At 38.9% G+C, this 25,023-nt stretch overlaps 1 protein-coding gene across 2 annotated transcripts in view; it reads left to right on the top strand.

The window, feature by feature from the left end:
• The first annotated feature begins 868 nt into the window (after positions 1-868).
• ssh2a (slingshot protein phosphatase 2a) overlaps positions 869-25,023 on the top strand; it is a 169,203-nt gene continuing 145,048 nt past the window's right edge. For both annotated transcript variants that reach the window (XM_043718420.1, XM_043718419.1), the window contains exon 1: positions 869-1,962. In XM_043718420.1, the coding sequence (XP_043574355.1) occupies positions 1,900-1,962 (63 nt within the window). In that variant the 5' untranslated portion in view covers positions 869-1,899. The remainder of the gene's footprint in view (positions 1,963-25,023) is intronic.

The raw sequence follows: 25,023 nt of genomic DNA, 5'->3' as shown, positions 1-25,023 counted from the left end.
GTCTGTACACTAGCTCTCCTTGTTCTTCTGGATGGTGGTATTGTCAAAATATATTTGGGGAAATGAAATATTTTGTGTTAAATATCATAACCTTTCTGTAAGTTTACCTTCAATAAGGCTTCCTTTCAAATAATTACCAACTTACTTCAGAAAATTTCAATTAACTAGCATTAAAGAATAAATGAACAAAAGGACTTGCATTTGTATAGAGAGTGTTTTCATGTCCTCAGGATGTCCTAACTTGTATTACAGCCAAAGAATTCCTTTTGAAGTGCAGTTCCTGCTATTTTGATAACATGAAAGATTATGAAGTACAAAGAGTTCTGTGTCCTGGTCAAAATTTCTCTTTCAACTAACAGCAGCAAAAACAACTGAGATAGTCAGTCATTTCATTTGTTAATTGTGGGAACTTGCTATGTGAAAATTGTCCACTGTCCTTTCGTACATAACAAGCATTTAAAAAGAAATTCACTGATTGTGAAGTTCTTTTTGACATCCAAAGAACTCGATAGGGGACTGTATGAATCTTCTTATGACCTGGTCGATAGTCACACCCAAATTTTTATTTCCTTCTCCCCTTAAAAGTTAATCAGTTATTGACCAAATAGAGCCTTCTTTATTTATCTTTACCCTCAGATTTCTATGACTTAGTCAATTTTGTATAATTTGCATCATCAATTTTGTCTCACTGATAGTTTTTGCATGAATTCATTAGATGCTGGGCCCAAACAGATTTGAATAGATAAAAGCAAATTACTGTTGATGCTGGAGTCTGAAACCAAAAGAGAAAATGCTGGAAAATCTCAGCAGGTCTGGCAGCATCTGTAAGGAGAGAAAAGAGCTGATATTGCGAGTCTAAACGTCAGCTCTTTTTTCTCTCCTTACAGATGCTGAGATTTTCCAGCATTTTCTCAGATTTGAATAGAAATGTGTGTATAGACACTGTCCAAACCAAGATTTTAGTAACAGCCATTTTGGACATTATACAGCAGGGCACTTGTGCTTTTGAATTGCAACCCAAAATAAGCTATTACTATTGCATGAGGTGGGGCAAAGGGAAACTGAGAAGATCAGGCAAAAACCCTTAATTACACAATAGTGATCATTATAATTCTCAAGGACAGTATTATATTCATCCTGCACTCATTAACTATTGCAGTGGAATACAGTTCTTGGCACAGGTATGTAATCTTTATGCATGAGTTTTGTGGAGAATGGCATATTTCGATATTCAATTGATCATTGCCAGTTGCGCCAGGGATAGTAGAAAACCATCAAAAGCAGAAATCCTGGTTGTTTCCCCTGACCCCACCAATCCTTTTCTAGATTGGGTCATTACGGCAGATTGGAGGTCAGCTCGCTGAACACACCAAGGTTTGTAAATCAAATGTCTTAACAGTTGCGGAAGAGTTCCTATTTTATGAAACTTTTGGACAAACAGTAATGTTTAAAATACATTTCAAACCCCCCGAAAGGGTATTTGCTTTGTTTGTGCTCAACGTCAACAGGAACTGCCTGTCCCTTTCAAGGCCTTGCAGAAGGTTTGTTTTCCCCCTCACTACATGATCTTTGCAATCTTTCATGTGTTGTTCGATAGTGCAGGGCAGTTGGACTTCGGTCTGTTCCGGATTAGCCGAGACCTGGCCCGTCATGTCAGCCTTTAACACGCCGGTGACTTTTTAATTCGACCCCGAAAGAGTTAAGTTTTATTGACAAGGCGAGCAAGGGCCTTGCGCATGCGCAGACACGCCGCCGGCGGTAGAAGCGGCAGAGTCTCGGCGAGTGAACAAGCATCGCGCTCGCAGGGCGTTGCTGTCACAATTGCCCTGACAGATTTAACGGGAAGCCGATATCCCTCCTTAGATGAGAATGAGATCTGATGTGCTCGGGACTCCATAGATGGCTCTCGTAACGGTCCAGCGGTCTCCGACACCCAGCACCACCTCAAGCCCCTGTGTTTCGGTGAGTGTTTCTCTTCACTTACCCGTCGTCGTCCTCCTGCTTCTCCGTTCAACACCGTCCCTCAGAAAGGCGCTCGTTGCCCCAGTGCGCCTGCGCAGCACCAGCAGCGACTGATCGCGCGCACTGGGTTTTAAAAATAAACGTTTTCGAATGTAATGGCTCGGTGTCCCCCAATGACATGCAGTGGGGAAATTTACTTATTTATTGGCCTAGATTCCGCTTATAAATCGCCTCTCACCTTCCTGCACGGTGAAGTGTCCATCGATGGCCGTTTAGCTGGTTAATCGAGCATACTTAAACTCTCGCTCGTGCTTCCTGGTTGAAAGTCGATTGATAGGCCCGACTTTCCAGCAGTAATTTTAAGTTCACGTGTATTTTTCACACGATTTTTAAATTTAATTTGTTTTGGGGGTTGGTGTACAGCGATTGACGCTTCCTCGAATGCGTTTATTTGTAGTATGGCTTTTTTTTTTAACGATCGTAGGGTGTAAACTTCATTTAGCACTTAGTAAATCCATAAGGAAAATTTTGCAAAATGCATTGTGTGTGAAAGAGCAATTAGGAGTTACTATTGACAACCGTTACGCTTTGCATCATCGGTCGCCTCGCAGCGTAGTTGGTGTTGGAAACCGCTATTGCCAAGGCTGCTGTTAAACTGGAGGCGTTCCCCAATATTGTACTCCGTTGTAATCTGGGATAAATGTGTCTCAAATAGTAACTCTAAACACTGGAAACCGAGTCTTCTCTGCATCTCTTTTTTTTCTTGTTAGCCTATTTGGAAGGCTTTTTAAAATTGGTAGCTAACTCCTGAATCAGAGCATCAATTTATTGGATTTTTACTGTAGAACAATGATGTATCACTTCACCCAATTCAAGTGACACGTTTAAAACTGAAATTTTATATATGCCACTAGCGAGAAATGATCAGTTCCTTATTCCATTATAATTCTGATTTTTATCACTTTCTGATGTAGTTACATCAAGTTTCAGTCAAAAATAAAGGAATATATTAAATCTAGCATGCAGTAATTGCATATTTCCTTGCATTTTGAAAATATTTTGGCTGAGGCAGGCTGTTTACTGTGTTTAGATTTTTGATGTACCTATTCCTATTTTGCAAATGACCTTACTGAACTAAGTCCCCAACCAGACCTTAAATATTGATTTGACTGAAAATTAAGTAGGTTTTGTTAATGCAGTAAACTCTTAGAAGCATAGAAGCATCATTAGAGAACACTTAAATAAAATGATGCTATTTACAGTTTGACTAATGTATAGTAAATACCATAGCAACAAAATGCTACCCTTCATCCAATTCCGAATTGTGTTCCTATACAGAATAAGTAGTTCATTCTGGATGGCAGTAGTTATTTTGGGCATAACAAATTTTCTTCTCATTTTATTCCTGAAGTTGCTTTCTTTGATATTTCCTGCAGAATCCCTCTTATGGGTGACTTGAAGGCATAGGGGGTGTTCATATGCCTGTGCTTGCTTTAGGATGCAAGCATGCAGGAATGCAAGACCAGTTTAGTTACCAGTGTCACAGATTGTGTAGTTTGATTTTGCTCTGTACAGCTGTCCAAATGGGTCTTATGTGCTGGGGATCAGATAAAATGAATAATAAAAACAAATAAATACTCATGGTCTGTTGCTTGAAGCTTCAGAAAAAGTTTTTTTTAATGGTTATCAGTATGTATTGGTCGTACTGGGGAGTACAAGCCAAAATATGTGCATAGAGCTTGGCTTGGTATCAACTTGGATTAAGTGACATTAAATATACAAGTGCCTTAGGTGAATGATGAGAGCCTGTGGTTGAGAATAGTGCCAATGCTGAAAAGAAGCATAGAGAGCAGTGATCAGGTGATATTAGGTTTGAGATCTGTGCCTTTGATATTAGATCTCCACTCTCTTCCCCAGTATCCTCCTGTCTTAATGTAATTGAACAGTTATTTAATGAGCGCAGTCTAATTTCCCCAACTTGTCTGCATGCAAATGTAATTTATTTTTTCAGTAACTTTCCACGTGTTTCCTATATTTGGATTGTACTATGTTTATTAACTTGTTTGCTCTTGTGCCATTTATTTTGCATCCAGTGTAATTTGTATTTTCAAATCCAAAAGATTTCAAAAGGTTCATTCTTTTTCGCATCCAGTAAGTTAACCTTTTTGATGGGAGTGGAAGTCAGTGTAAGAGATAAATTTGGTCATTCATTGCAATTCATAATTTTAAGTTTAAGGTTTATTAATTTAAAAGTTTTAGAAGGCACTTTTACATTCCTGGCTTGATCCCAGACCTGTTGTACCAAATCTGCACAAAGGCAAGAAAAATGGGAATCGCATAAAACAATGTTGTTTCAAGTTGGTAAATAATACTCATAGAATGATTACAACACACTGTTAATTTAGTGGAAAAAACTTTACTGAGAGTTTTAGTTTTGATCATCAAACCCATTAAAGTTGCATTTTTTAAAAAAGATTTTTCATAACATTTCAATGGAAAAAGAGTAAATTTCACCTGTTTTGCTGTTTTCTTTTGAAGGTGATCTCTTATACTATTATAAGCCCTGTACTGAAGTAACCATGGTTTTGTGTTTCCAATTATGCACTAGAGTGTCAGCAGCTTATTATTCTTTGAGACATCACAGTAGAGACTATCCTTCCTTAGTGTCAAAAATTACAAGTGAGATGTGATCACTTGGTTGAGATCACGTGAAACACAGGCTGAAATATTTCCTTTCTCTGTTCCACAGAAACCAGAGTGGTTTTGGCTCTACCATTGACCAGCTGATGCGTGTCTCATGGATTTATTTACTTTCAAAGTATTGTTTGCATTTTTAGGTTCAAAATCCTTCTTAACCACAGATTTATATAATGCAAAAATAAGTACACAAACTAAAGAAAAGTTAAATATACAGCCAGCGGCATGCATCTTAATTTATTTTAATTGTTTTTTGAAACTATCCAGTTATTGCAGTTATCAATAAATGAGGATAGTGGTGTAGTGCTGAAAAAGCTTTAGATGATTTGAGGCTGTTTTCTAATGTCTTCAAGCAGATAATAGTGAGCGTCAACTTGTGTTGTGCATATATAGTTTATCGTTATTTTGCAAACTGAAGTATCTCTTTTCAGCACACTGCTTGTGATTGAATTGGTAGATGCACAGAAGCATAGGACAATGAATTATGCAGCGTAGGAAGGCCCAGAGTTTAGTCACTTGTTAGTCATCCATCTCAGCAGACCAAGAAACCTAATCCTAACCCTATTTAACTCAAAATTGACCCCCACTCCACAGATGTGGTGAAGTCTGCTGAGTATGTCTAGCACTTTGGTTTTGTTAATTCCAGTTTTCCAGCATCTGTGGTATTTTTGCTTAGCATCTGGCTGGTTTATTTCATTACCAGTGTAATAAACTTGTCCTGTTGCCAATTTATGAATTTTCTGTTTTCACCCTTAATGTACCTACCATGTCACTGCCTGAGGATAAACCTCATCTTAGTTAATGTAGTGTAGCTGTGATAATTTAGTTATATTCTGAATGACTTGGTTTGTTTTGACCTGTTGGTTGGCATGGGGTTAGTCCAGCCCTGAGTGAGCGTATAGAGTTGGTAAATGGGAGCAGCTAGTCTGGTGTTTGGAATGTTTCTGACATTTTTTTTTAATAGTCATTGTGGAATTTCTGCTCCTTGATGTCTCTGCTCAGAATTCTATCACCCATCATTACCTTTGCTCTGATATGAATCAGGTCATTTATTTACTATGCGAAGGGCTGGAAACATATTTTAAGGACCATTAATCTGTAAGCATTCAGATTAGACTATGAATTGTGGAGGTTCTGAATGAATAGACAGAAATATGAAGAAAATGAGCTCATTGGAGTGTGATTTATTGGCACAATTAAACTGGTATGATACAGCTGAAAGGATTTGTTTATGTGGCAACAAACTAAATCCCAGTGCAAAATCTGGCAACTTTGTCATAGCAAGCAACGTATAGTGCATCAATGCTAGTGAAAATGTAGGAAATGAACATTCATTTTAATGTTAGATTAGTAAACTGTCCCAAATTCAAAACTAAAGGGAATAGGTTTAAGTCAAGAGGGGAAAGATGTAAAAAAGACCTAAGGGCAACTTTTTCACGCAGAGCGTGATGCATGTATGGAATGAGTCGTCAGAGGAAGTGGTAGAAGCTGGTACAGTTACAAATTTTAAAAGGTATCTGGATCGATATATGAATAGGAAGGGTTTGGAGGGACATGGGCCAAATGCTAGCCAGTGGGGAAAGATTAATTTAGGATATCTAGTTGGCATAGATGAATTGGACCAAAGGGTCTGTTTCTATGCTGCACAGCTCAATGACTGTATGACCAAGCACAAATAATGGCTTGAAACGTAGTAAGTGGTTGTGGATTTGTATCAGATTTCATCTGGACCTGTGCATGGTAGGGGTCCCTATGGCAGTACTAGTGGCACTGACCAATTTCATTTTACAGACTAGTTATGCTCCAAGCTGGAGCTTGCCTATGCTGGCAGAAACATGATTTTCCACTTGACGGTTTGAAAATCTTTAAGTTGGCTGCTGTTGGATATCCTTGCCACAATTTGCAACTTTCTAACAACTACAAGTACATAAGATAGATGATGACAAGTAATCACAGTGTAAATGGCGAATCTTTATCTTGAAAATAGAATGTTTTGAACAAAGGTTTTACGTTTTAAAAGCCAATGAAATATAGTCCAACTTATGTCACGACAAGCATGCATACCTGTTGCCTGCTGGATTTTCTGATTCATCAGTTTTTTCTTTGCTGTAATGACTGTTTTCTTTTATTGTTATTCCTTTGTTTTCTGTTTGTGTTTTTCTGCTGCCTCTTTGAGAATGGAAATATTGTGCCATGCACTGTCTAATTCATATTTCACTGCAGTACCTAGAATGAGATTAAACAAATGATCAAGGTTCACTGTAATATGCACAGTAGTGCAACTTTATGTTCTGTTCATCCAAAAACAGAATGTATTGATTGATGACAGAATAGCCCCTTTTTTTTCTATGACATAAGTTGTTTACTGATTTCTTGATGTGCAAGATTGGAACATCCAGGGTCTGACTAAATCTTCAAACCTAGGATATGATGCACTCCTGATGAGCAGTTTGCTCTGTAGTACTGCTCTGTGCAAACTAGAAAGATTTAGTTCCTTGTTAATACTGAGTTGAACTCAATTGCACCATTGAGATGGTGCTGTGTTTCCTCACTGAGTCCTGAAAAGATGGTCATATCTCAAGGTGTCAGAGGCTCTTTTGTGATTGTTTGGTAAAACAAAGTTGATTTGTGTATATTTATTCTGAAGCAATCGATAAGTAGAAAAAATTTGAAATTTATCAGTGACCCATGTTATGATTTTCATAGGGACTGATAACTTATTTTTATAAACAAACCTCTGTTATTTTTCCAACTGGCGCTCAACATTGCGAAGTACTGATTTCATCATTACTTGAGGGAAGACTGTAGATGGTAATCAGCAGGAAGTTTCCTTGACATGACATCATGAGGTTAATGGGTATCAGGAACCAATGATCAGGATTGTCAATGCCATTCTGTTGTCAGCTAGGGTGGGTCTGTTCTACCAGTGGGAACAGTCATAAATTATCTGGTTTTTATTGTTATTATAAATGCTAGTTGTTTGTTCCACTGGTGTCCAGATACTTTATGAACTGCTAAAACTTCACCAATTCCATTTTGTCATATTGCTCATATGGACAGATTGCATATTCAGGGAGTTTGTCACCACATGCAGCTCTGAATGCAATTGAAACTATGGATCTTAATGAATTGCTAGGAGCTAAGAAATTGCTCCCCAACTTCATCTCAAACTCTGAGTTGTATATTCAAACCTACAGTTTTCTGAGTTGAGCAACAGTGTCCAGGCTGAATTAAAGCTGACTTGACTGAAGAGGTTGGATTTTTTTGGCTTGTCATTATTACAGTTTTTTACTGGCAACAGTGGGGTGTTTTTACCAAGGAGTTGTATTATAACTGGAATTTGTCAGAGATCTGTTGCTTTTGATAAGTGTCTCAGATAGTAGTGAGTGTCTCAATAATCAATGGTTCAAGGGTGATCTGTTCTTAAAAACTATTTGAGCCTTTTTACCTTGTCTAGTGTAGAGATTTTGTACTGATTTTTCCTAATTAGTCTTACAATTGTGAAACAAGCTCATTAACAAAGGAAGAAGTACAAACTTTGGTTTCTTGATTAACCATAAAGTAGTTTACCAATTTGAGTTATAAATGAGTGAACCTGTTTTTTTTTTCCCAAATACTTTTGATGCATTCAGTATCCATTCTAATTTTTGTACAGTGCTCATGAAGGGTGTGTCACTTTGTTTTTGATTGTAAGACATTCCAGTTGCAGAGAGCTCATACTCATCAGATTGTATGAGCTCAGAATTGAGCACTGTGTGTCATGAATTAATTGGGCACAGTTTTTAAGAAATGAATCAGAGGTTTTGATTTCTATTTCCTTTGGTGCATATTTAGAATGTATTCTTGGGCAAAGGAATAGAAAGAGAGAGTTGCCTTCCAAGACTCCATATTGTGTGTATGTAATAACTGCTATAAACCTGTCTTTTGTTTTAAAGCCAGAGTCAAATCGAAATAACTACTGAGCTAAAGCCACGTGTTTTCCACAGGTAGGATGTTAACTCCCCACGGATTGCAGTTGTACCAACATTGCAATTTAGTGTAATTTATTCTGAAAGAATGGCTGTGAAGAAATGTTTGCACAGACTTTTCTATTTCTTCTTCGTTCCGCTAGGTGATACCAACAGTAGCTTTTTTTTTTACGTAATCCCTTTAAATTAGTGAAATGTTCCAGGGTGCTTCACTGTTGCATGAGTGCCAACAGTCTCTGGTGTCTTCTGCTAGATCATATTTTTTTGGAGGGTTAGTCCAAATAGTGAGCCGATAGGATCCTTCAGTATGGAGAAGGGAACCTCACAACCGTGTCCAAACATGAGAAATTTGACTAGTTGCCACCATGATGTTGGATGCGATCAGTTGATCTGCTACAAATTCACAATTCGCCCAAACAAAAATAAAATTGCTGGAAATGCTCAGCAGGCTTGGCAGCATCTGTGGAGACCAAGCAGGGTTTATCTTTTGGATCCAGTGACTTGTAGCCAGACCTGCTGAGTCTTTCCAGCAATTTCTGTTTTGGTTTCTAATTTCCAGCATCTGCAGTTCTTTTGGTTTTTTTTCATACTTAGCCCTTCGATTCACTTGCGTTTGAACTACATCTGATGTGTTTACTTACTGAGATGTCAGGGGATGCACACATGCAGTTTCCATTTTGAAAATAATTAACAAATGAGGATATTTTGTGGTCCAGGCAGACTCGAGCTCTATTTGGAATTGTTCTAATGGCATATTCAAATAATGAATAGACAGGCAGGAGGCTGAAAGAACACAATAGGCCAGGCAGCATCAGGAGGTGAAGTCAACGTTTCTGGTATAACCCTTCAGAACTGGGGGGGGAGCTGCAAATAAAGGGAGTAGTGGGGCCAGGGTGGTGAAGTGGGGATAAAATGAAGACAGGTAGAGGGTACGACCTGGTTGGTCTACTTGTCTTCACCTATCGCCGCTTCACCATCCTGCCCCCATCACCCACTTTATTTGCAGCGCCCCCCACACCCACTTCCAGCCTGGAAGAAAGATTACACCCGAAATGTCGACTTCTCCACCTCCTGATAATGCCTGGCCTGTTCTGTTCTTTCAGTCTCCTGCCTGTCTATTTTGGATTCCAGCATTTGCAATTTTTTTGTCCTAAACCATATTCAAATGATATACTTTTAATAAATAGCTTGTCCTACCAAAATTCGGTAGTCTCCTGCAATGCTGTCTGATCTCTGCTTCTCTGATTCTGGTATCATCGGTGTCCCCAGTCTTTGTTATATGGTTGACTGCTGTGACTTCAGTTGTCTGGGCTTTAATTTCTGAAATTAATCCATGAACAGTTCTATCTCTCCTTATTTCTTTCTCTTTATGACATTCACTCTTAGAACCTGCCTCAGTCATCTGTCCCAGTATCACCTTGGTGTCAAACTTTCTGTGAAGTGCTCTAATGTTTAATAATGTTAAAGGATCTGTGTAAATGCAAGGAGGCATTCTAGAAGTAGAAGTGATCAGGATGATCAGATGCTTTCAAAATAAAATGGGAAATGGACGCATGGGCGATTTTGATTATTTGTAAGTTAATGAAGTTTTTTTAAACAAAATATGGTGTAACATTGCACTTTTGAACAAATAAAGCTGGGGTTGACAGAATATTTGATTTTTTTTTAAGTTACAAAACAAGTTCGTGCAGAAAGGAGCATTTGTTCTTTCAAAAAACCCAAAGAATGAGAAATAATTTTTCACTTCATGGGTCTTTTGTTTTATGAAATGTTGGGGTGTGGGATGAAATTTTTTGGCTTATTTTTAAGGATTCCTTCACTATTCTGCCTGTGCAGTATACAATCTAAATTGATATGCAGCAATCAATAAAGAAACTTTTTTGTCACTTGGCAGTGTGTTACAGGGGAAAAAAATTCTCAATGAAGTTTTCGTCATCAGGACAAAAGCAGAACTACCAAATTTCCAAGTGTGCAACAGCAACATAAATGTTTTTTTTGCTTACAGGATTCTGCCTTATAGGTAAAAATATGTTTTGTCTACCATGTGTATTGGAGTATGAGATGACTTCTATTTTTAATATAGAAAGTACATTTTTGCAAACAAAAACCTTCTAAAGGTCAACTTCTGTTTAACAGTCTACGTCAATTTGTGTTTCTGAATTTGTGATGAGGTACCAATAACAATTAAATTGGACGGTATCCATGAAAAGCACCTGGAACTTTTTTTAAAAATTAAAATACTGACAGAATAATGTTTTGGAATAGTTACTGACTGGAGTATTTCTTAGTTTAACTGCTCTGCTGTGCAGGTTGAACGGCTTCTCTACTTTAAACCAAAATTTATGTAGCAGATGGAAGAACATCTCACATCCTGCTGTGCTCTTACTTGGTTTCCTGGTTGCAGTCATGCATCCTGTTGCTCTCTGTTGAAAACAAAGACCTTTTAATACAAGATTTTGCTTCAACAGATTTTAAATTGCTGAATTTTACAGTAATACCAATTATTTATAATAATTGGATAATGATCGGAGGGGGGAAACCTGGTTTCAATCTTCTACCCTTTCTGCTGAGATCAGTTAGAGTACTCGTACCATTGCACTGATTGATCAGGTGATAACCACAACAAGAACCAAGCCAAGGAACCTTTTGATTTAGTAAATAATCTCTGGTATTGAGTGAACCCTCATAACATTTTGGTTAATGGCATACCGTCTCTGTCATAGAACATCACACCATCTATGATGGCTTGCAGCAGTCATAGAATCATAGAATCTCTACACTGTGGAAGCAGAAAATTTGGTCCATGGTGTCCACACCGATCCTCTGAAGAGCATCCCAACCAGATCCACTACCTACCCTGTGTTTCCCATGGGTAATCAACCTAACCTGCCCATTGGGCAATTTTAGCATAGCCAATCACATTTTTTAGACTCTGGGAGGAAACCAGAGTGCCTGGAAGAAACCCATATAGACATGGGGAAAATGTGTAAACTCAACAGTCACCCGAGAGTGGAATCAGACCTTGGACCTGACACTGAGAGGCAACAATGCTAATACTGAGCCACTCTGTTATCCCAAAAGTAGTGGCTCTGTTTTGGTGTTGAACAATAAATAATGTTCCTTTCCAGTTGGGCTTCGATTTAGTGCAGCATGACAATAAACTACATCTGTTTTGAGAGTTGACACAATGCATTTTTATTAAAAAAAGGGAAAGATTGCCCATTGGTCTAATGAAGTCAAGTGACTGGATCGAAGGTTATAGGACATTATATAATTTTAAAAAGTCTCCAACTTGGAATATGAACATCTAACAATGTGAACAGTACAAAGTTGTACAGAATTCTGCATAGTTTTGTCTACTGAGAAATATCTGATTTCTGCAAAGATCTGCTCCGTTCTTCCATCCACAGAGTCCGTTAAATTTTCCATTAAATACCTTCCCAATTTTATTAGTTATGCTGAAGAACTATTGACATTTAACACAGCACCCTCGACACAGTGGCTATTAATATCTAACATATTTGCAACTTTAGATGGGCATTTTCTTCTTTGGCTATTTTATAATCAGAGATGCTGAATAGAACAGGAAAATTTAACAGCTCTTAGACTGTGGGCATGGTGGCTCAGTGATTAGCACTGCTGCCTCAAAGAGCCAAGGACCCAGATTTGATTTCATCCTCAGATGATTGGCTGCGTGGATTTCCTCTGGGTGCTCTGGTTTCCTCCTGCATTCCACAGGTTTGCAGGTTAGGTAGGTTGGCCATCCTAAATTGCCCATAGCGTCCAAGGATGTATAGGCTAAGTGGTTTAGACATGGGAAATGCAGGGTTGCAGGGATAGGATAGGGTTCTGGGTCTGGATGGGATGGTGTTCGTTGTGGGCTTGATGGGTTGAATGGCCTATTTCCAAACTTTTGGGACACGTGGCATACATTAAGTTAGAGAGAGAAAGTGCTGCAGACTTGTCCCTGGGTCTGCTTCATAGATGTTTCTAAACAACCTGTCCAGAAATGTTACATCTCTGGAACAGGTGGGATTTGAATACAGGCCTTTTAGCTCAGAGGTAGGGACACTATCACTGCCACAGAAGCCCTTCTGGGTCTGCTTTACATTTTGCTGATTTTTTTCCTCTATATCTGGAAATGGTCTTGCATACAACTGAATGGTATTCCCACCATCCATTTTCTTCCTTCAACCACCACCAGTACCACAACTGACCACCACCAGTAAATCTCTCATGTTGCCAATTAGATAATTACATGCAAGGCCTGCTGAGGGTGATGTGAACCATTAAAAGTGAAGGGGTTTGGGGGAGAGGGATGCACTAAGTCAAAATGGAGGTTTTCTGGGGGAAATAAAGCATTGTAACCTGCAGTGCCCACCTCTCCGAAGGCACCAAAAGCATTTATGGACATTGCGAGCTCCCTCTCCAACATAACTACGGAAGAAGGGACAAAAGCCGATGAAGAACTAATGTGATGAGTTCTAACTGGGCAGGCTATTATTTGTTACGAAGGGAGTTCCATGAGGAGATTAATTAGTGATTTCCCCATAAGCCTTGTTGCAGTTATCACATATAAGTAAGAAAATTGATTTGAAATTGCCCAGTGCCAATTAAGTTCCTAATGCCTATACAAATGAAATATACTTACACCTCTCTCTTCTGTGTTGTTTGGAACGCTTTCTCTAAAGCATGAAGAGACATGCTGCAACTCTGTGTCCATGTTTTAAAGTTACCTTTTTTGCCTCTGTTTAAATGAATGCATGAGTTTTTTTATTGGTGTGTTATACTTTAATGTTTCTGGTACCTGCTATGGTATTACAAGCTGCAGCACAATTTCCTTTTATACATAATCACCTGTACAATCCTAGCCTTTGTACCATGCTGTTCAAGCAGATCAGTAACATGCAATTATTGTGTAAATGATATGGGTCGAATTAGCTTTCAGTACAAGGGGCAAAATAATGAATAGATGTTGGTGCCTTTTGCGGTGGTGTTTTGTGTGAATGTAATTTTTTCATGATTAAAGGGTGGTGTACTTGTGTAAACAGATATTTAGTTTTGAATATATTTTCGATGTCTCAGTCATGTACTTAAATATTTTAAAGGCGTAAGTAGTCAGGTCATCACCTCTTCATTAAACCATGGGAACAAAGACCAAATATCTTCAACACTGGCAACATCTGTGGAGAAAAGGCAGAGATACTGTTTTGGCTCCAGTGACAACCCCTCTCCTCAACTTCACACATCTTCAGCCTTTTGAAGAGGGAGAGGAAATATGATTTTGGCCAAGCAGGTGATGTTCTAAACCTAACTAATGAGGGCAGAAACTATGGGAGTGTAAATGTAAACTCTTCTATCTCTCTCCATAGATGCTGCCAGATCTGCTGAATTTCTCCAGCATTGTGTTGGAGTCAAAGAAAGAAGTTTGTTATTCAATAAAGAAAGCTTTTTGTTTAAGTCACTGTGGTATGTTATGTTTCCAGCAAACCCAATGTCTGTTGCCCATCTCTAATTAAAAACATAAGACCAGGATCAGAAGTAGGCCATTCAATCCATTGAGTCTGTTCTGCCGTTCAACTAATCAAGACTGATCTGATAACCCTCAACTCCATGTTCCTGCTTTTTCCAATGATCCTTGATTTCCTTCTTGGTTAAAAAAGCTATCTGTGCCTTGAATATATTTAATGGTCCAGCCTCAAATGTCCTCTGTGACAAAGAATTATACAGATTCATCTCTGAGAGAAAAAAATCCTCCTTGCTTCTGTCTTAAAAATAAACAAAGTTAAAGATCACACAACACCAGGTTATAGTCCAACAGGTTTATTTAGAGCCACTAGCTTTCGAAGCGCTGCTTCTTCATCAGATGGCACAACCACCTGATGAAATAGCAGCACTTCGAAAGCTAGTGATTCCAAATGAACCTGTTGGACTATAGCCTGGTGTTGTGTGATCTTTAATTTTGTCCACCTCAGTCTAACATCGGCACCTCCAAGTCTTAAAAATCTTATGCTAAGATTTTGCTCTCTGCTCCGAGATTCTTTCCTCTTAGAAGAGGAAACTACCTCTCCTGCGCTTTCACAGATTTTTCCATATTATATTCTGTCAACCATGTTTTTGGCCACTAATGTAACCTATCTGTATTTTTCTGCAGGCATTTGTCGTCCTCATCATTGAGCTTCACACCTTTTTTTTGTGTCACCTGCAAACTTGGTTGTAATATATTCACTTTTCTCATCCAATATATATTGTATATAACTGTGGCCCCAGCACTGATCCCTGTGGCACTGCTTGGAAAAACTTATTGTGACTTGCGCTTTGGACCACTGCAGGAACGTGCTGCAGTGCTTTCCACATACTATTGAAATGAAGTTATAGGATTTTGACCCAGCAACATAGAAGGAACAGTGATATAGTTCCAAGTCAGAATAGTATGTGGCTTAGAGGAGAATTTGCAAATGGTAATTTTACCATGTGTCTGCTGCCTTGTTCTTCTGGGTAGTAGAGGTCACCGCTTCAGAAGGAGCTGTTGAAAGAGATCTGGGATTTAAAGCAGTGCATCTTGTAAATAGTACCCCTTCCTGCAGCTGTGGGCTAGAGGTGGACGAATGTGGAGGATGGAATGTTGATCAAATGGGCTATTTTGCGGTACTTGATGTTGAGTTTGTTGGAGCTGCACTGATCCAGGCAAGTGGAGAGTGTTCCGATACACAGTTGACTGGTGTCTTTACAAATAATGGTTGTGCTTCAGGGAATCAAAAGCTAAGTTACTTGTCGTAGAATTCCCAGCTTCTGACCTGCCCTTGTAGCCACAGCATTTATATAACTGGTCCAGTTAAGTTTCTAATCAGTATAACCAGTCAATCCCCTGCAAAGACTGCTAGTGATTTTCTGTAACAGAATAATACAATAGCGACATGAGAATTAAGAATTATCTGATTTAAGATGCCCAAGGAAGTCTGGGATCTGTTTGGGTTACTATCTTTAATCCAAGTCAGTATTCATGCATGGAAATATGCAGACTAGGAGCAGAAGTAGCCCATTTGGCCCCTTGAGTCTACTTGGCCATTCTATAAGACTATAGCTGATCTTTTTGTGTTTCAAATTCCACACTCTCCATCTATCCTTGATGATGACAGGAGCTCGGTGACCAGTGGTGGTCTGCAGTGATAGGTTTTAGGACCACTGCTCTGTGATATATATAAATGACTTGGATGAGGAAATGGATTAGTAAGTTTGCCAATGACACGAAAGTTGGTGCAGTTGTGGATAGTGTGGAAGGCAGTTGTATGTTGCAACGGGACATTGATAGGATGCAGGACTGGGTTGATAAGTGGCAGATGGAGTTCAACCAGGAAAAGGGTGAAGTCATTCACTTTTGGAAGGTTAAATTTGAATGTAGAATATAGGGTTAAAGGCAGATTCTTGGCAGTGTGGAGGAACAGAGGGATCTTGGAGTCCCTATCCATAAATCCCTAAAAGTTGCCACCCAAGTTGATAGAATTGTTAAGGTTTATGGTTTATTGGCTTTCATTAGCGGGGGAATTGAGTTTAAGAGCCGTGAGGTTATGCTGCAGCTCTATAGAGTCCTGGTTAGACCACAATTGGAATATTGTGTTCAGTTCTGGTCACCTAATTTTAGGAAAGATGTGGAAGCTTTAGAGAGGGTTCAGAGGATGCTGCCTGGACTGAAGGGTATGTCTTACAAAGAAAGGTTGAGGGAGCTAGGGCTTTTCTCATTGGAGTGAAGAAGGATAAGAGGTGACCTGATAGTGGCTTACAAGATGTTGAGAGGCATTGAATGGATAGGCAGAGAATTTTTCCCATGGCGGAAGTGTCTATCACTAGGGAGCATAATTTTAAGGTAATTGGAGGAAGGTTTAGGGGAGATGTCCGAGGTAGGTTCTTTACTCCGAGGTGGATGCATGGAATGCACTCAGTAGTGGTACTAGAGTCAGATACATTAGGGACATTTTGAGCTACTCTTAGACACATAGAAGTTAGTACAATGAAGAGTACGTAGGTTAGTCTGATCTTAGAGTAGGATAAAAAGTTGGCACAGCATCGAGGGCCGAAGGGCCTGTTCTGTTCTGTTGCCTTAGATTCATGTTAGTCAAGGGAATCAATATACATTCATCTTTAAATATTCAATGACCCTGCCTCCACACTGTCTGAGGCAGAGAATCCCAGAATCATACAACCCTCAGAGGGGGGGCAAACAATCTCATCATTGAAGGGCAACCCTTTTAAAATGGTACCCTCTATTTCTGGACTCTCCCACAAGAGGAAGCATCATTTCCACGACGATCTTGTTAAAACAGTTCAGGATCTTAACTCATCAAGTTACTCTTTTAGACTCCACTGGAAATGAACCCAGTCTGTCCAACATTTCCTCATAAGAACAACCCACACATTCCAAGAATCAATCTCATAAACCTCTTCTGAACTGCCAACGGATTTATATTCTTCATTTAAGTAAGGAGACCAAAACTGGGTACTGTAAGGATAGCCTCTACTTTTATTATGAAAGCAATTGAACAGAAGGGATAACATGCTATTAGCTGTCTTGATTAATACTGTAACTGCGTGCAAACTATTATCACTCCTGCACTAAAACACTTAGATCCTGCTGCACCTTGGATCTTTGCAGTCATTCTCGGTTTAAGTAACATCCAATTTTTCATTCTTCCTGCCAAAGTGAATCATTCTGTTTCCATTGTATTCCACCTACCAGACTTTTGTCCAGTCATTGAACCTATCTGTCAGTCTGCAACCTCCTTTTGACTTTTTCGCAACATACATACTTATCCTGTCTGAGTTGTTGCAATATTTGCCTTCACTTCCCTTCATTTACTTGTTTAATCTATTTTTCTCATCAACCTGTTCAAAGATCATCTTATATGCTTCTGGAGAGGTGAGACTTGAACCCAGGTCTTTCTGGTCCAGGGTAGGGACACTACCACTGCGCCATAAGAGGGCCCACTTTTCTACATTTAAATCTCTGACAAAAATTGTAAATGCTGCAGTACAGACCCCTGAAATCCCTACTTTTCAGATCGTGCCAGTCAAGAAAAGGCACATTTATGCATGTTCTATTTTCTGCCAGCCAGCCCATCTTCTATGCATGTTTGGATGTCACCACCATTACTTTGAACTCCTTTTTTTTGTGGGACCTTGTCATAAACCTTCTTGCAATTCAAATAGAGTGTGTCAATGGACTCCAGTTTATCTGCAGCATGTTATTGCTTCAAATAACTCTTAATAATTTACATAAACATGGTTTCCCTTTTGCAAAACTATGCTAACTCCTCTCAGTTACCTTGAGGTTTTTTTCGTGCACAGCATTAACCTCCTTAATGATCAGTTATTATAATTATAAGATGTGCAATGTCTACATCATTTGAACCTGTAGGACATTTTGCAAATATCTGTTGCAGATTTTATATACAAGACTGTGATATGAAACTAGTGTTAACCTCTATAATACACTGCACAGATATTCTGGAGAAATCTCATTCAGCTTACTTTTGAAATGTCACCCGTGAGTTGGCTTATGGCCAGTCTTGTCTTTGTCTCTACAAAGATGAACATTGTAAATGTCTCCATCAACTTGTCTGACACATTAAGTTGTGAATAAAATATAACACATTTTCAGGCTGCCAAGTCTTTGAGACTCTAAGAAATGGTTGCTTTGGTTTTCTCTTCCTCTTTGACAATTTTAGAATTCTATGAGGGGTGAGCAGTGTTGTTCTTTAGATAGGACACTCAAATAACCATTATCTAAACATGAATCTTAATTCATTATCTTACCAACAAACTGTTCAAAACAGGAGACGCATTACTGCCAAGACTACTCATTTTGTCAATAGTGTGCACTCTTAGAAAAGGTCCTTGGATCATCATTTGGAGTAGGAGCTTTTTTCCAGTTCCATCCAACAATAACCCAGGGTGCTGAGATCAACTACAATGCTCTCACTTCCATTCTGGCTGAGATAAGCCAACTCACCACTACCTTCACAAATAACTGTCTTCCTTTAAGCCCACATCCTGTGTATTCTTTATAAATGCTGAGAGGCCACAACCGTTTGATTTATTTTCTTTTGCTTACTCCAGTAAATAAAATGCTGGTGTTCAGGTTTCCATGTATGTCCTCGTGATGCTGTTCTCTAGGTCTAGGTATTATGACACTGGCTGAATCCAGCATCGAGTTCTTTCTCCACAACTTGACAATGCTATCTAGATCAGTTGTTTTGTTGTTTTCAGTGAGCCATACCAGATAACTTGGCTTTTGTATTGAGTTTTTCTTATGGCATCTTCCTTTCTGAAACCATTTATATATTTATGGAGTACAATACCATGTACCTTGTCAAAAAATTTCCACTAAGATTTTAATCACCTTACCATTTTGAACATTTTCGATGCTTTGAAGGCTCAATTACTTGAGTTGGCCAAACGCAAAACTTACACAATGCCCACATGTGAACTCTCCGATTGTTTAAAATTATTTCCGGCTGAGGGACTTTGCAACCGGCCTTACAGATATCATTACTGCTCTGCTAACGTAAGAGGAGCCAAAGAATTTTAAGCTACTTTTGTTCAATGTTACAACAATGAGAGAACACACTTTGTTTCTTTTGAGTAAATATTCCAGATTATTACTTATCTGCTATGATACTGCACAGCAAAGAAACTTCATTGTAGTTTGAAGTGTTTAACATTTTAATCAATATAATATAGACCCTTTGTTCTTGGCACAAGCTCTCCAATTTCCTTAAACTACTGTCACTTATTCTTCAAATTATTTCCCCCATTGGGAGGTCATGTTGTGCTGTACAGGGTGTTGATTAGGTCACTTCTGAAATATTGTGTGCAATTCTAGTCTCCCTTCAGTTGGAAGGATGTTGTGAACCTTCAAAGGGTTCAGAAAAGATTTACAAGTATGTTGCCAGGGTTGGAGGGTTTGAGCTTTCGGGAGAGGCTGAATAGGCTGTGGCTTTTTTTCCCTGGAGCATTGGAGGCTATCAATGAGGAATAGGGTAAATAGACAAGGTCTTTTCCCTGGGGTGGGGGGAGTCCAGAACTAGAGCACGTAGGTTTAGAGTGAGAGGGGAAAGATATAAAACGAACCTAAGGGGCAATTTTTCCACACAAAGGGTGGTGCATGTATGGAATGAACTGCCAGAGGAAGTGGGTGGAGGTTGGTACAATTACAACATTTAAAAGGCATCTAGATGGGTATATGAATAGGAAGGGTTTAGAGGGATATGGGCCAAGTGCTGGCAAATGGGACTAGGTTAGGTTAGGATATCTAATTGGCATGGACATATTAGTCCGAAGGGTCTGTTTCCGTGCTGTACATCTCTATGACTCTATTTGTTTAAAATATTACTAGCATGTCCTCCAAGCTGTAGAACTGAGCCACCTTCATGAACCATGCTGCTATTTTGGTTACGTTCCACTCAGTGCTGCTAGGTTGGGAGTTGCTGGATATTGATACAATGATTGAAAGACTGGTGATCTGTCTTCAAGTCAGGTTGGTGTTGTATAGGCCATTAGTTGTGTGGATTCATATTTGTTCAAAAAGTACCTTTTCATCAGTTGTTTGTGTGCTCTGCTTGAAAGCAGGACCTTTAATCCTAATGGTTTATTCTGAATGATTTCCTTGGCTGTTTTATCAGTGGTGGTTTGCAGTTGATTTCCACTGTTTAGGCAGTGTGGACCCAGGCCAGAGACAACTTCAGCTAGAACAGAAGTCCGACCTATGATATTGGCGCTATTCAGAATCACACACTCTCCACTTTGCCAACTAATCTAACAAGAACTCTTTCTTCTACATGTTCTAAAATAACTCTTCAAAAATAGCTTCTCTTGCTTTAAGAGTACATTTGATAGGAGTTATCTGTGCACAAAACCAATAATCTAATAAGACTTTGTCTCTTTCCAATTCCTTACGTCTCAGGGAAGATGCGAATGACTTGTTCAGATTGCGTAGATGTTTGTGCCATCTGTGCTGATTCATCTTGCCAAAAAAGGTGAAGAGCAATGTTGAAACATTAGCTCATTATTCTGTGGGCAGGGCTTGACTCTCTTTTGTCCCTGTGTTACTTAAAGCTGTGTTTTGTTTTCATGGATTTTATTGGCTTCAATACAATGTTTACAAGCTGCTGGAAACAAGTATTCTGTTCTCCTTGACACACACGCATGCGCACACACACACAGGCGCACACACACAACCGAGCATGCGTGTGTCTTCTGAAGGGGGCCAAAGGAACCAATTGATGTTGCACTAGCTTGTTAGTCACTTCACAAATACACAAAGAACTTTGCAGATTTCAGTCTAAATCCCCACACAACAATTAATATTTATTATTCTTTTATTGTAATGTCATGAAAGTAACTACGCTGGGAATTACATCAAAAGATAACAAATGTACTGAGTGAAAAATATATATGTTTGGCTTTTTTGTTAGTTTCTAGTTATGTTGTATACTGTATTATAGATTAACAAGAGAAGAAAGAAGAATAGGATATAAAATGTAAGCTTACAGATGGGAATTGAGAGTTTTAACTTTTTTTTTTCCTAAGAGATAGGTGCAGTGAAAAATTGCTGATGTAAATGCATGTCGCAAAAATAAATTTTTTTGTAGAGATCTCTAGTCAACCTTTCTACTCTACCTGCAGTGCCCCCCCAAAAAAAAAACTTCACAAGGAATGTTCTGTTGTCCTTGCCCTGTAATATCCAATTGAAGCATGGTTACTGTCATGGTTAGATTCAATGCTTTTTTGGCTCTGTGATACCGTAAAGACTTTGTTTCCAAGGTAACTGCTAATTAATGCAACATGTTATTTCTGGAGCAATTGTGGGCAAAAGCTATTACCTTTAGAAATAACTGAATTTTTTTGTGATACTTACAATCTTTTAAAATCATTTATTATATTTTCTAAATTGTATTGACTGGAGGGGAGCCCTGTAGATTTGCTAGTGCTATTCGGGAGGGTTTAAACTAGAATGGCAGGGGGCTGGGAACCATGGCAGCAGGTCAGCAAGTGGAGGGATTGAGGGGATGGTAGATAATAGGACCAGAAGGGAAGGGCAGGCAGAGACAGGTGAATGAACATCATGGTATTAATGGACTGAAGTGTGTTTATTTCAACACAAGGACTACTTAAGTAAAGCAGATGAGTTTACAGTCTGAATCATTACGTGGGACTGTGATGTTGTGGCCTTTACAGAGACTTGGTTGAGAGAGGGGCAGGACTGGCTGCTCATTTTTCCAGGTTTTCGTTATTTTGGAAGAGAGAGAGAGGAAGGCAAAAGAGGTGGAAGGTCATGGAGAATGTCGTATCTGCACTCTGAGGACATACTGGAGGGCTCATCCGCTGAGGCAATATGGTTAAGAACTCAAAAATAAGATGGGTGCAGTCACACTGATAAGATTATTCTATAGGCTCCCGAACAGTCGCTGAGACTTTGAAGAACAAATGTATAGGCAGTTTATGGAAAGATGCAATAACAACACAGTTGCCATAGTGGGGGACTTCAGCTTCCCCAGTGTTGACTGGGATTCCCTTCCAGCAAGAGGCTTAGATGGGGCAGAATTTAAGTGCATCCAAGAGGATTTCTTGAAATAGTATGTGGATAGTCCAACTAGAAGAGGGGCCATTCTGAACCTTGTATTGGCTAATGAACCTGGCCAGATGACTGACCTTTTTAGTGGGAGAGAACTTTGGAAGCAGTGATCACAACTCCTTAAGTTTTAAGATAGTTATGAATAAGGATAAGTTGGGACCTTGTGGGAAGATATTAAAGTGGGGGAGGGGAAATTACATCAGTATTAGGCAGGAGTTAGGGTGTGCTCCTCCCAATTAACTGTGTTAATTGGGAGGAGCTGTTATTGGGCAAGTCCGCATATGGCTATTGTTTAAAGACCTCCTGATCAGAGTTCAAGACCAGCATGTTCCAGTAAAGTGGAATACCAAGGATGGCAAGGTAAGGGACCCTTGGATGATGAGGAAGGATGTGAATTTAGTCAAAAGGGGAAAAAAACAGATGTGGAGTTTAGGAAGCTAACTTCGAATAGGGCCCATGGAGAAGATAAAGAAAGCAGGATAGAACTGAAGAAGGGAATTAGGAGAACAAGAACAGGCCATGATATAATCTTGACAAGAGAATCCCAAGGCAGAAGGGATTAATTTAATTTGGCATCATGTTCGGTGCAGCATCATGGGTCAAAGGGCCTGTTCCTGTACTGTACAGTTCTATGTGCTTAACGTTGCTTGCAGTAAATTAAGACAAGAATTGGAGAATAAACAGGAAAAGTGATGAATAAGTTGGCCTTCAGCAGGCAGAGCTTCCAGCACTGCAAGGCTCTAGTTCTGTTAGTTTAACCAGATTTTCCTTTTGGCATGGAAGGGGAAGAGAGTTCACTTGTGTTATAATGATACTGTGATAGAGATGGTGAATATGATTTTCTCTACTGAAAATGTGTTGCTGGAAAAGTGCAGCAGGTCAGGCAGCATCCAAGGAGCAGGAGAATCGACGTTTCGGGCATGAGCCCTTCTTCAGGTCCTTGGATGCTGCCTGACCTGCTGCGCTTTTCCAGCAACACATTTTCGGCTCTGATCTCCAGCATCTGCAGTCCTCACTTTCTCCTATATGATTTTCTCTAGTTTGCTTAATGTTGTTCTTCATGTATCCCAATTAAGGGGTGGTTAGTCCAGTTGTTTGTGATGGATAGTGATGACGACAGCAAGGATTCAATACTCACTTCTGGAATGCAGAACAACTCCTCGCTTTTTTTTCTCCATTGCTGATCATCATCTTAAATCTCTCTTTCCCCTGTCTTCCAACAATGTGAAAGGAGTGTATGGACTAACCAGTAGTTAGGTTCGAGTCCATCCAACTACATCTTCACTTGCAGAAAGTCCGGTTTTCTTCACCTCTGAACTGCCTGAAAATATATTGACTCCCAACAAGGTAACATCCTAATTTTAAAATTCTCATCCTTGTTTTACAACTCCCACTCTGACCTTGCTCTACCATTTTCTTTAATTTTACAAACGTCCATAATCTAATTTTGGCCTTGTCACCATCCTGATTTTAAATGCTGCACTATTGGTGGACTTCATTTCCTTTGGACTTGAGCTGTGCAATTTCCTCCATGTGCTTCTCCACCTGTCTATCTTGCCTTGCTACTCTAAGATGCTCCTTTAAAATCTATATCTTTGATCAAGCCGTTGATCATCATCTGCCCTAGTGTCTTTTTTTTTTGTGTTGCTTCTTCCTATTTTTGTTGTACTATAATAGTCTTGAGTTGCTTTATTAAGTTAAAGATACTGTATATTGCTTGGAAAAGTAAAATAGCTGTTTCTTTTTCTTGTTGGAGTATAGATCATCTTGTAGATACTTGAGTATCATCTGTATACTCGTAACTTTTAACTAAAGAATTTTTTTATATTTTAAAATGTGAACTAAAAAGTGGTGACTACTTTTTGGGTTTCGGCATATGTTGTAGCTGGGTTCTGTAAATGGGTCTCCAGAAAGATATATTGTAACACTTGGTAGTAAAGCAAAGGATGCCTCAATGTGCAAAAAGTCAGCGTTTAACACAAATTTTCCTGCCGGAGAAATGGATGAAATATTGCCAAAAGTACTAAACAAATAGCTGTGGACAAAGAATCTACTTCCTGTGTTCTTTCTTTATAGCCATGATTGTGACCATGAATGGAGAGGGAGGATGCTGTAACCAAAAGAAAAAAAAACTCTTGGCATTCTCTGTGGTATTTAATAAATGGGCACAGATCTCTATTTATTCACACTTAGTCTTTATTCATATTCACAGCATCGATATTTCCTGTTGTCAGTCAGTGCTAAGAAATATGGAAGCTGCGAATGTATCGGATAAAAGTCTGTAGTTATTTATTGTCAAGCTTACATTATTATTATTATTATTATTATTATTATTATTATTATTATTATTTATTATTATCAGACAAATCAGAAGTGATGTTGCATGGTAAAGCATTACTGAAATGTTTTCTCAATCAAATATATAATAAGCGCCAGTGAGGTTTTTAAGGGCGGTTGTTTTTCAATTTCAGTGTGTCATAGGTCAGTCTGACCTTGACCACACAACTTGCAAAGAGAAAAGCAGATTATGTAACGCATCTGAGTTCTGATTGATATTTCGAACTTAATAGAAAGGGAATTGTAGTGTGACTACTTATTGCTGATGAAGCACAAATCAGCCGTCTGCATTTTAGAGTTTTTTTTGTATTTTGGTGACTAAGTCCATTTTAGATAACCAAAAACACCATTAATTTAACATGACAAAATAATCACTGTAGTCCCTTTTCCAATTAATGCACTTTACTTCCTTTATTTGTGCTTTTGTTA

This window comes from Chiloscyllium plagiosum, chromosome 28 (assembly GCF_004010195.1).
Source record: "Chiloscyllium plagiosum isolate BGI_BamShark_2017 chromosome 28, ASM401019v2, whole genome shotgun sequence".
Lineage (NCBI taxonomy): Eukaryota > Metazoa > Chordata > Chondrichthyes > Orectolobiformes > Hemiscylliidae > Chiloscyllium > Chiloscyllium plagiosum.
The sequence above is the reverse complement of the archived record's forward strand: the minus strand, read 5'-3'. Positions and strand labels throughout refer to the sequence as shown.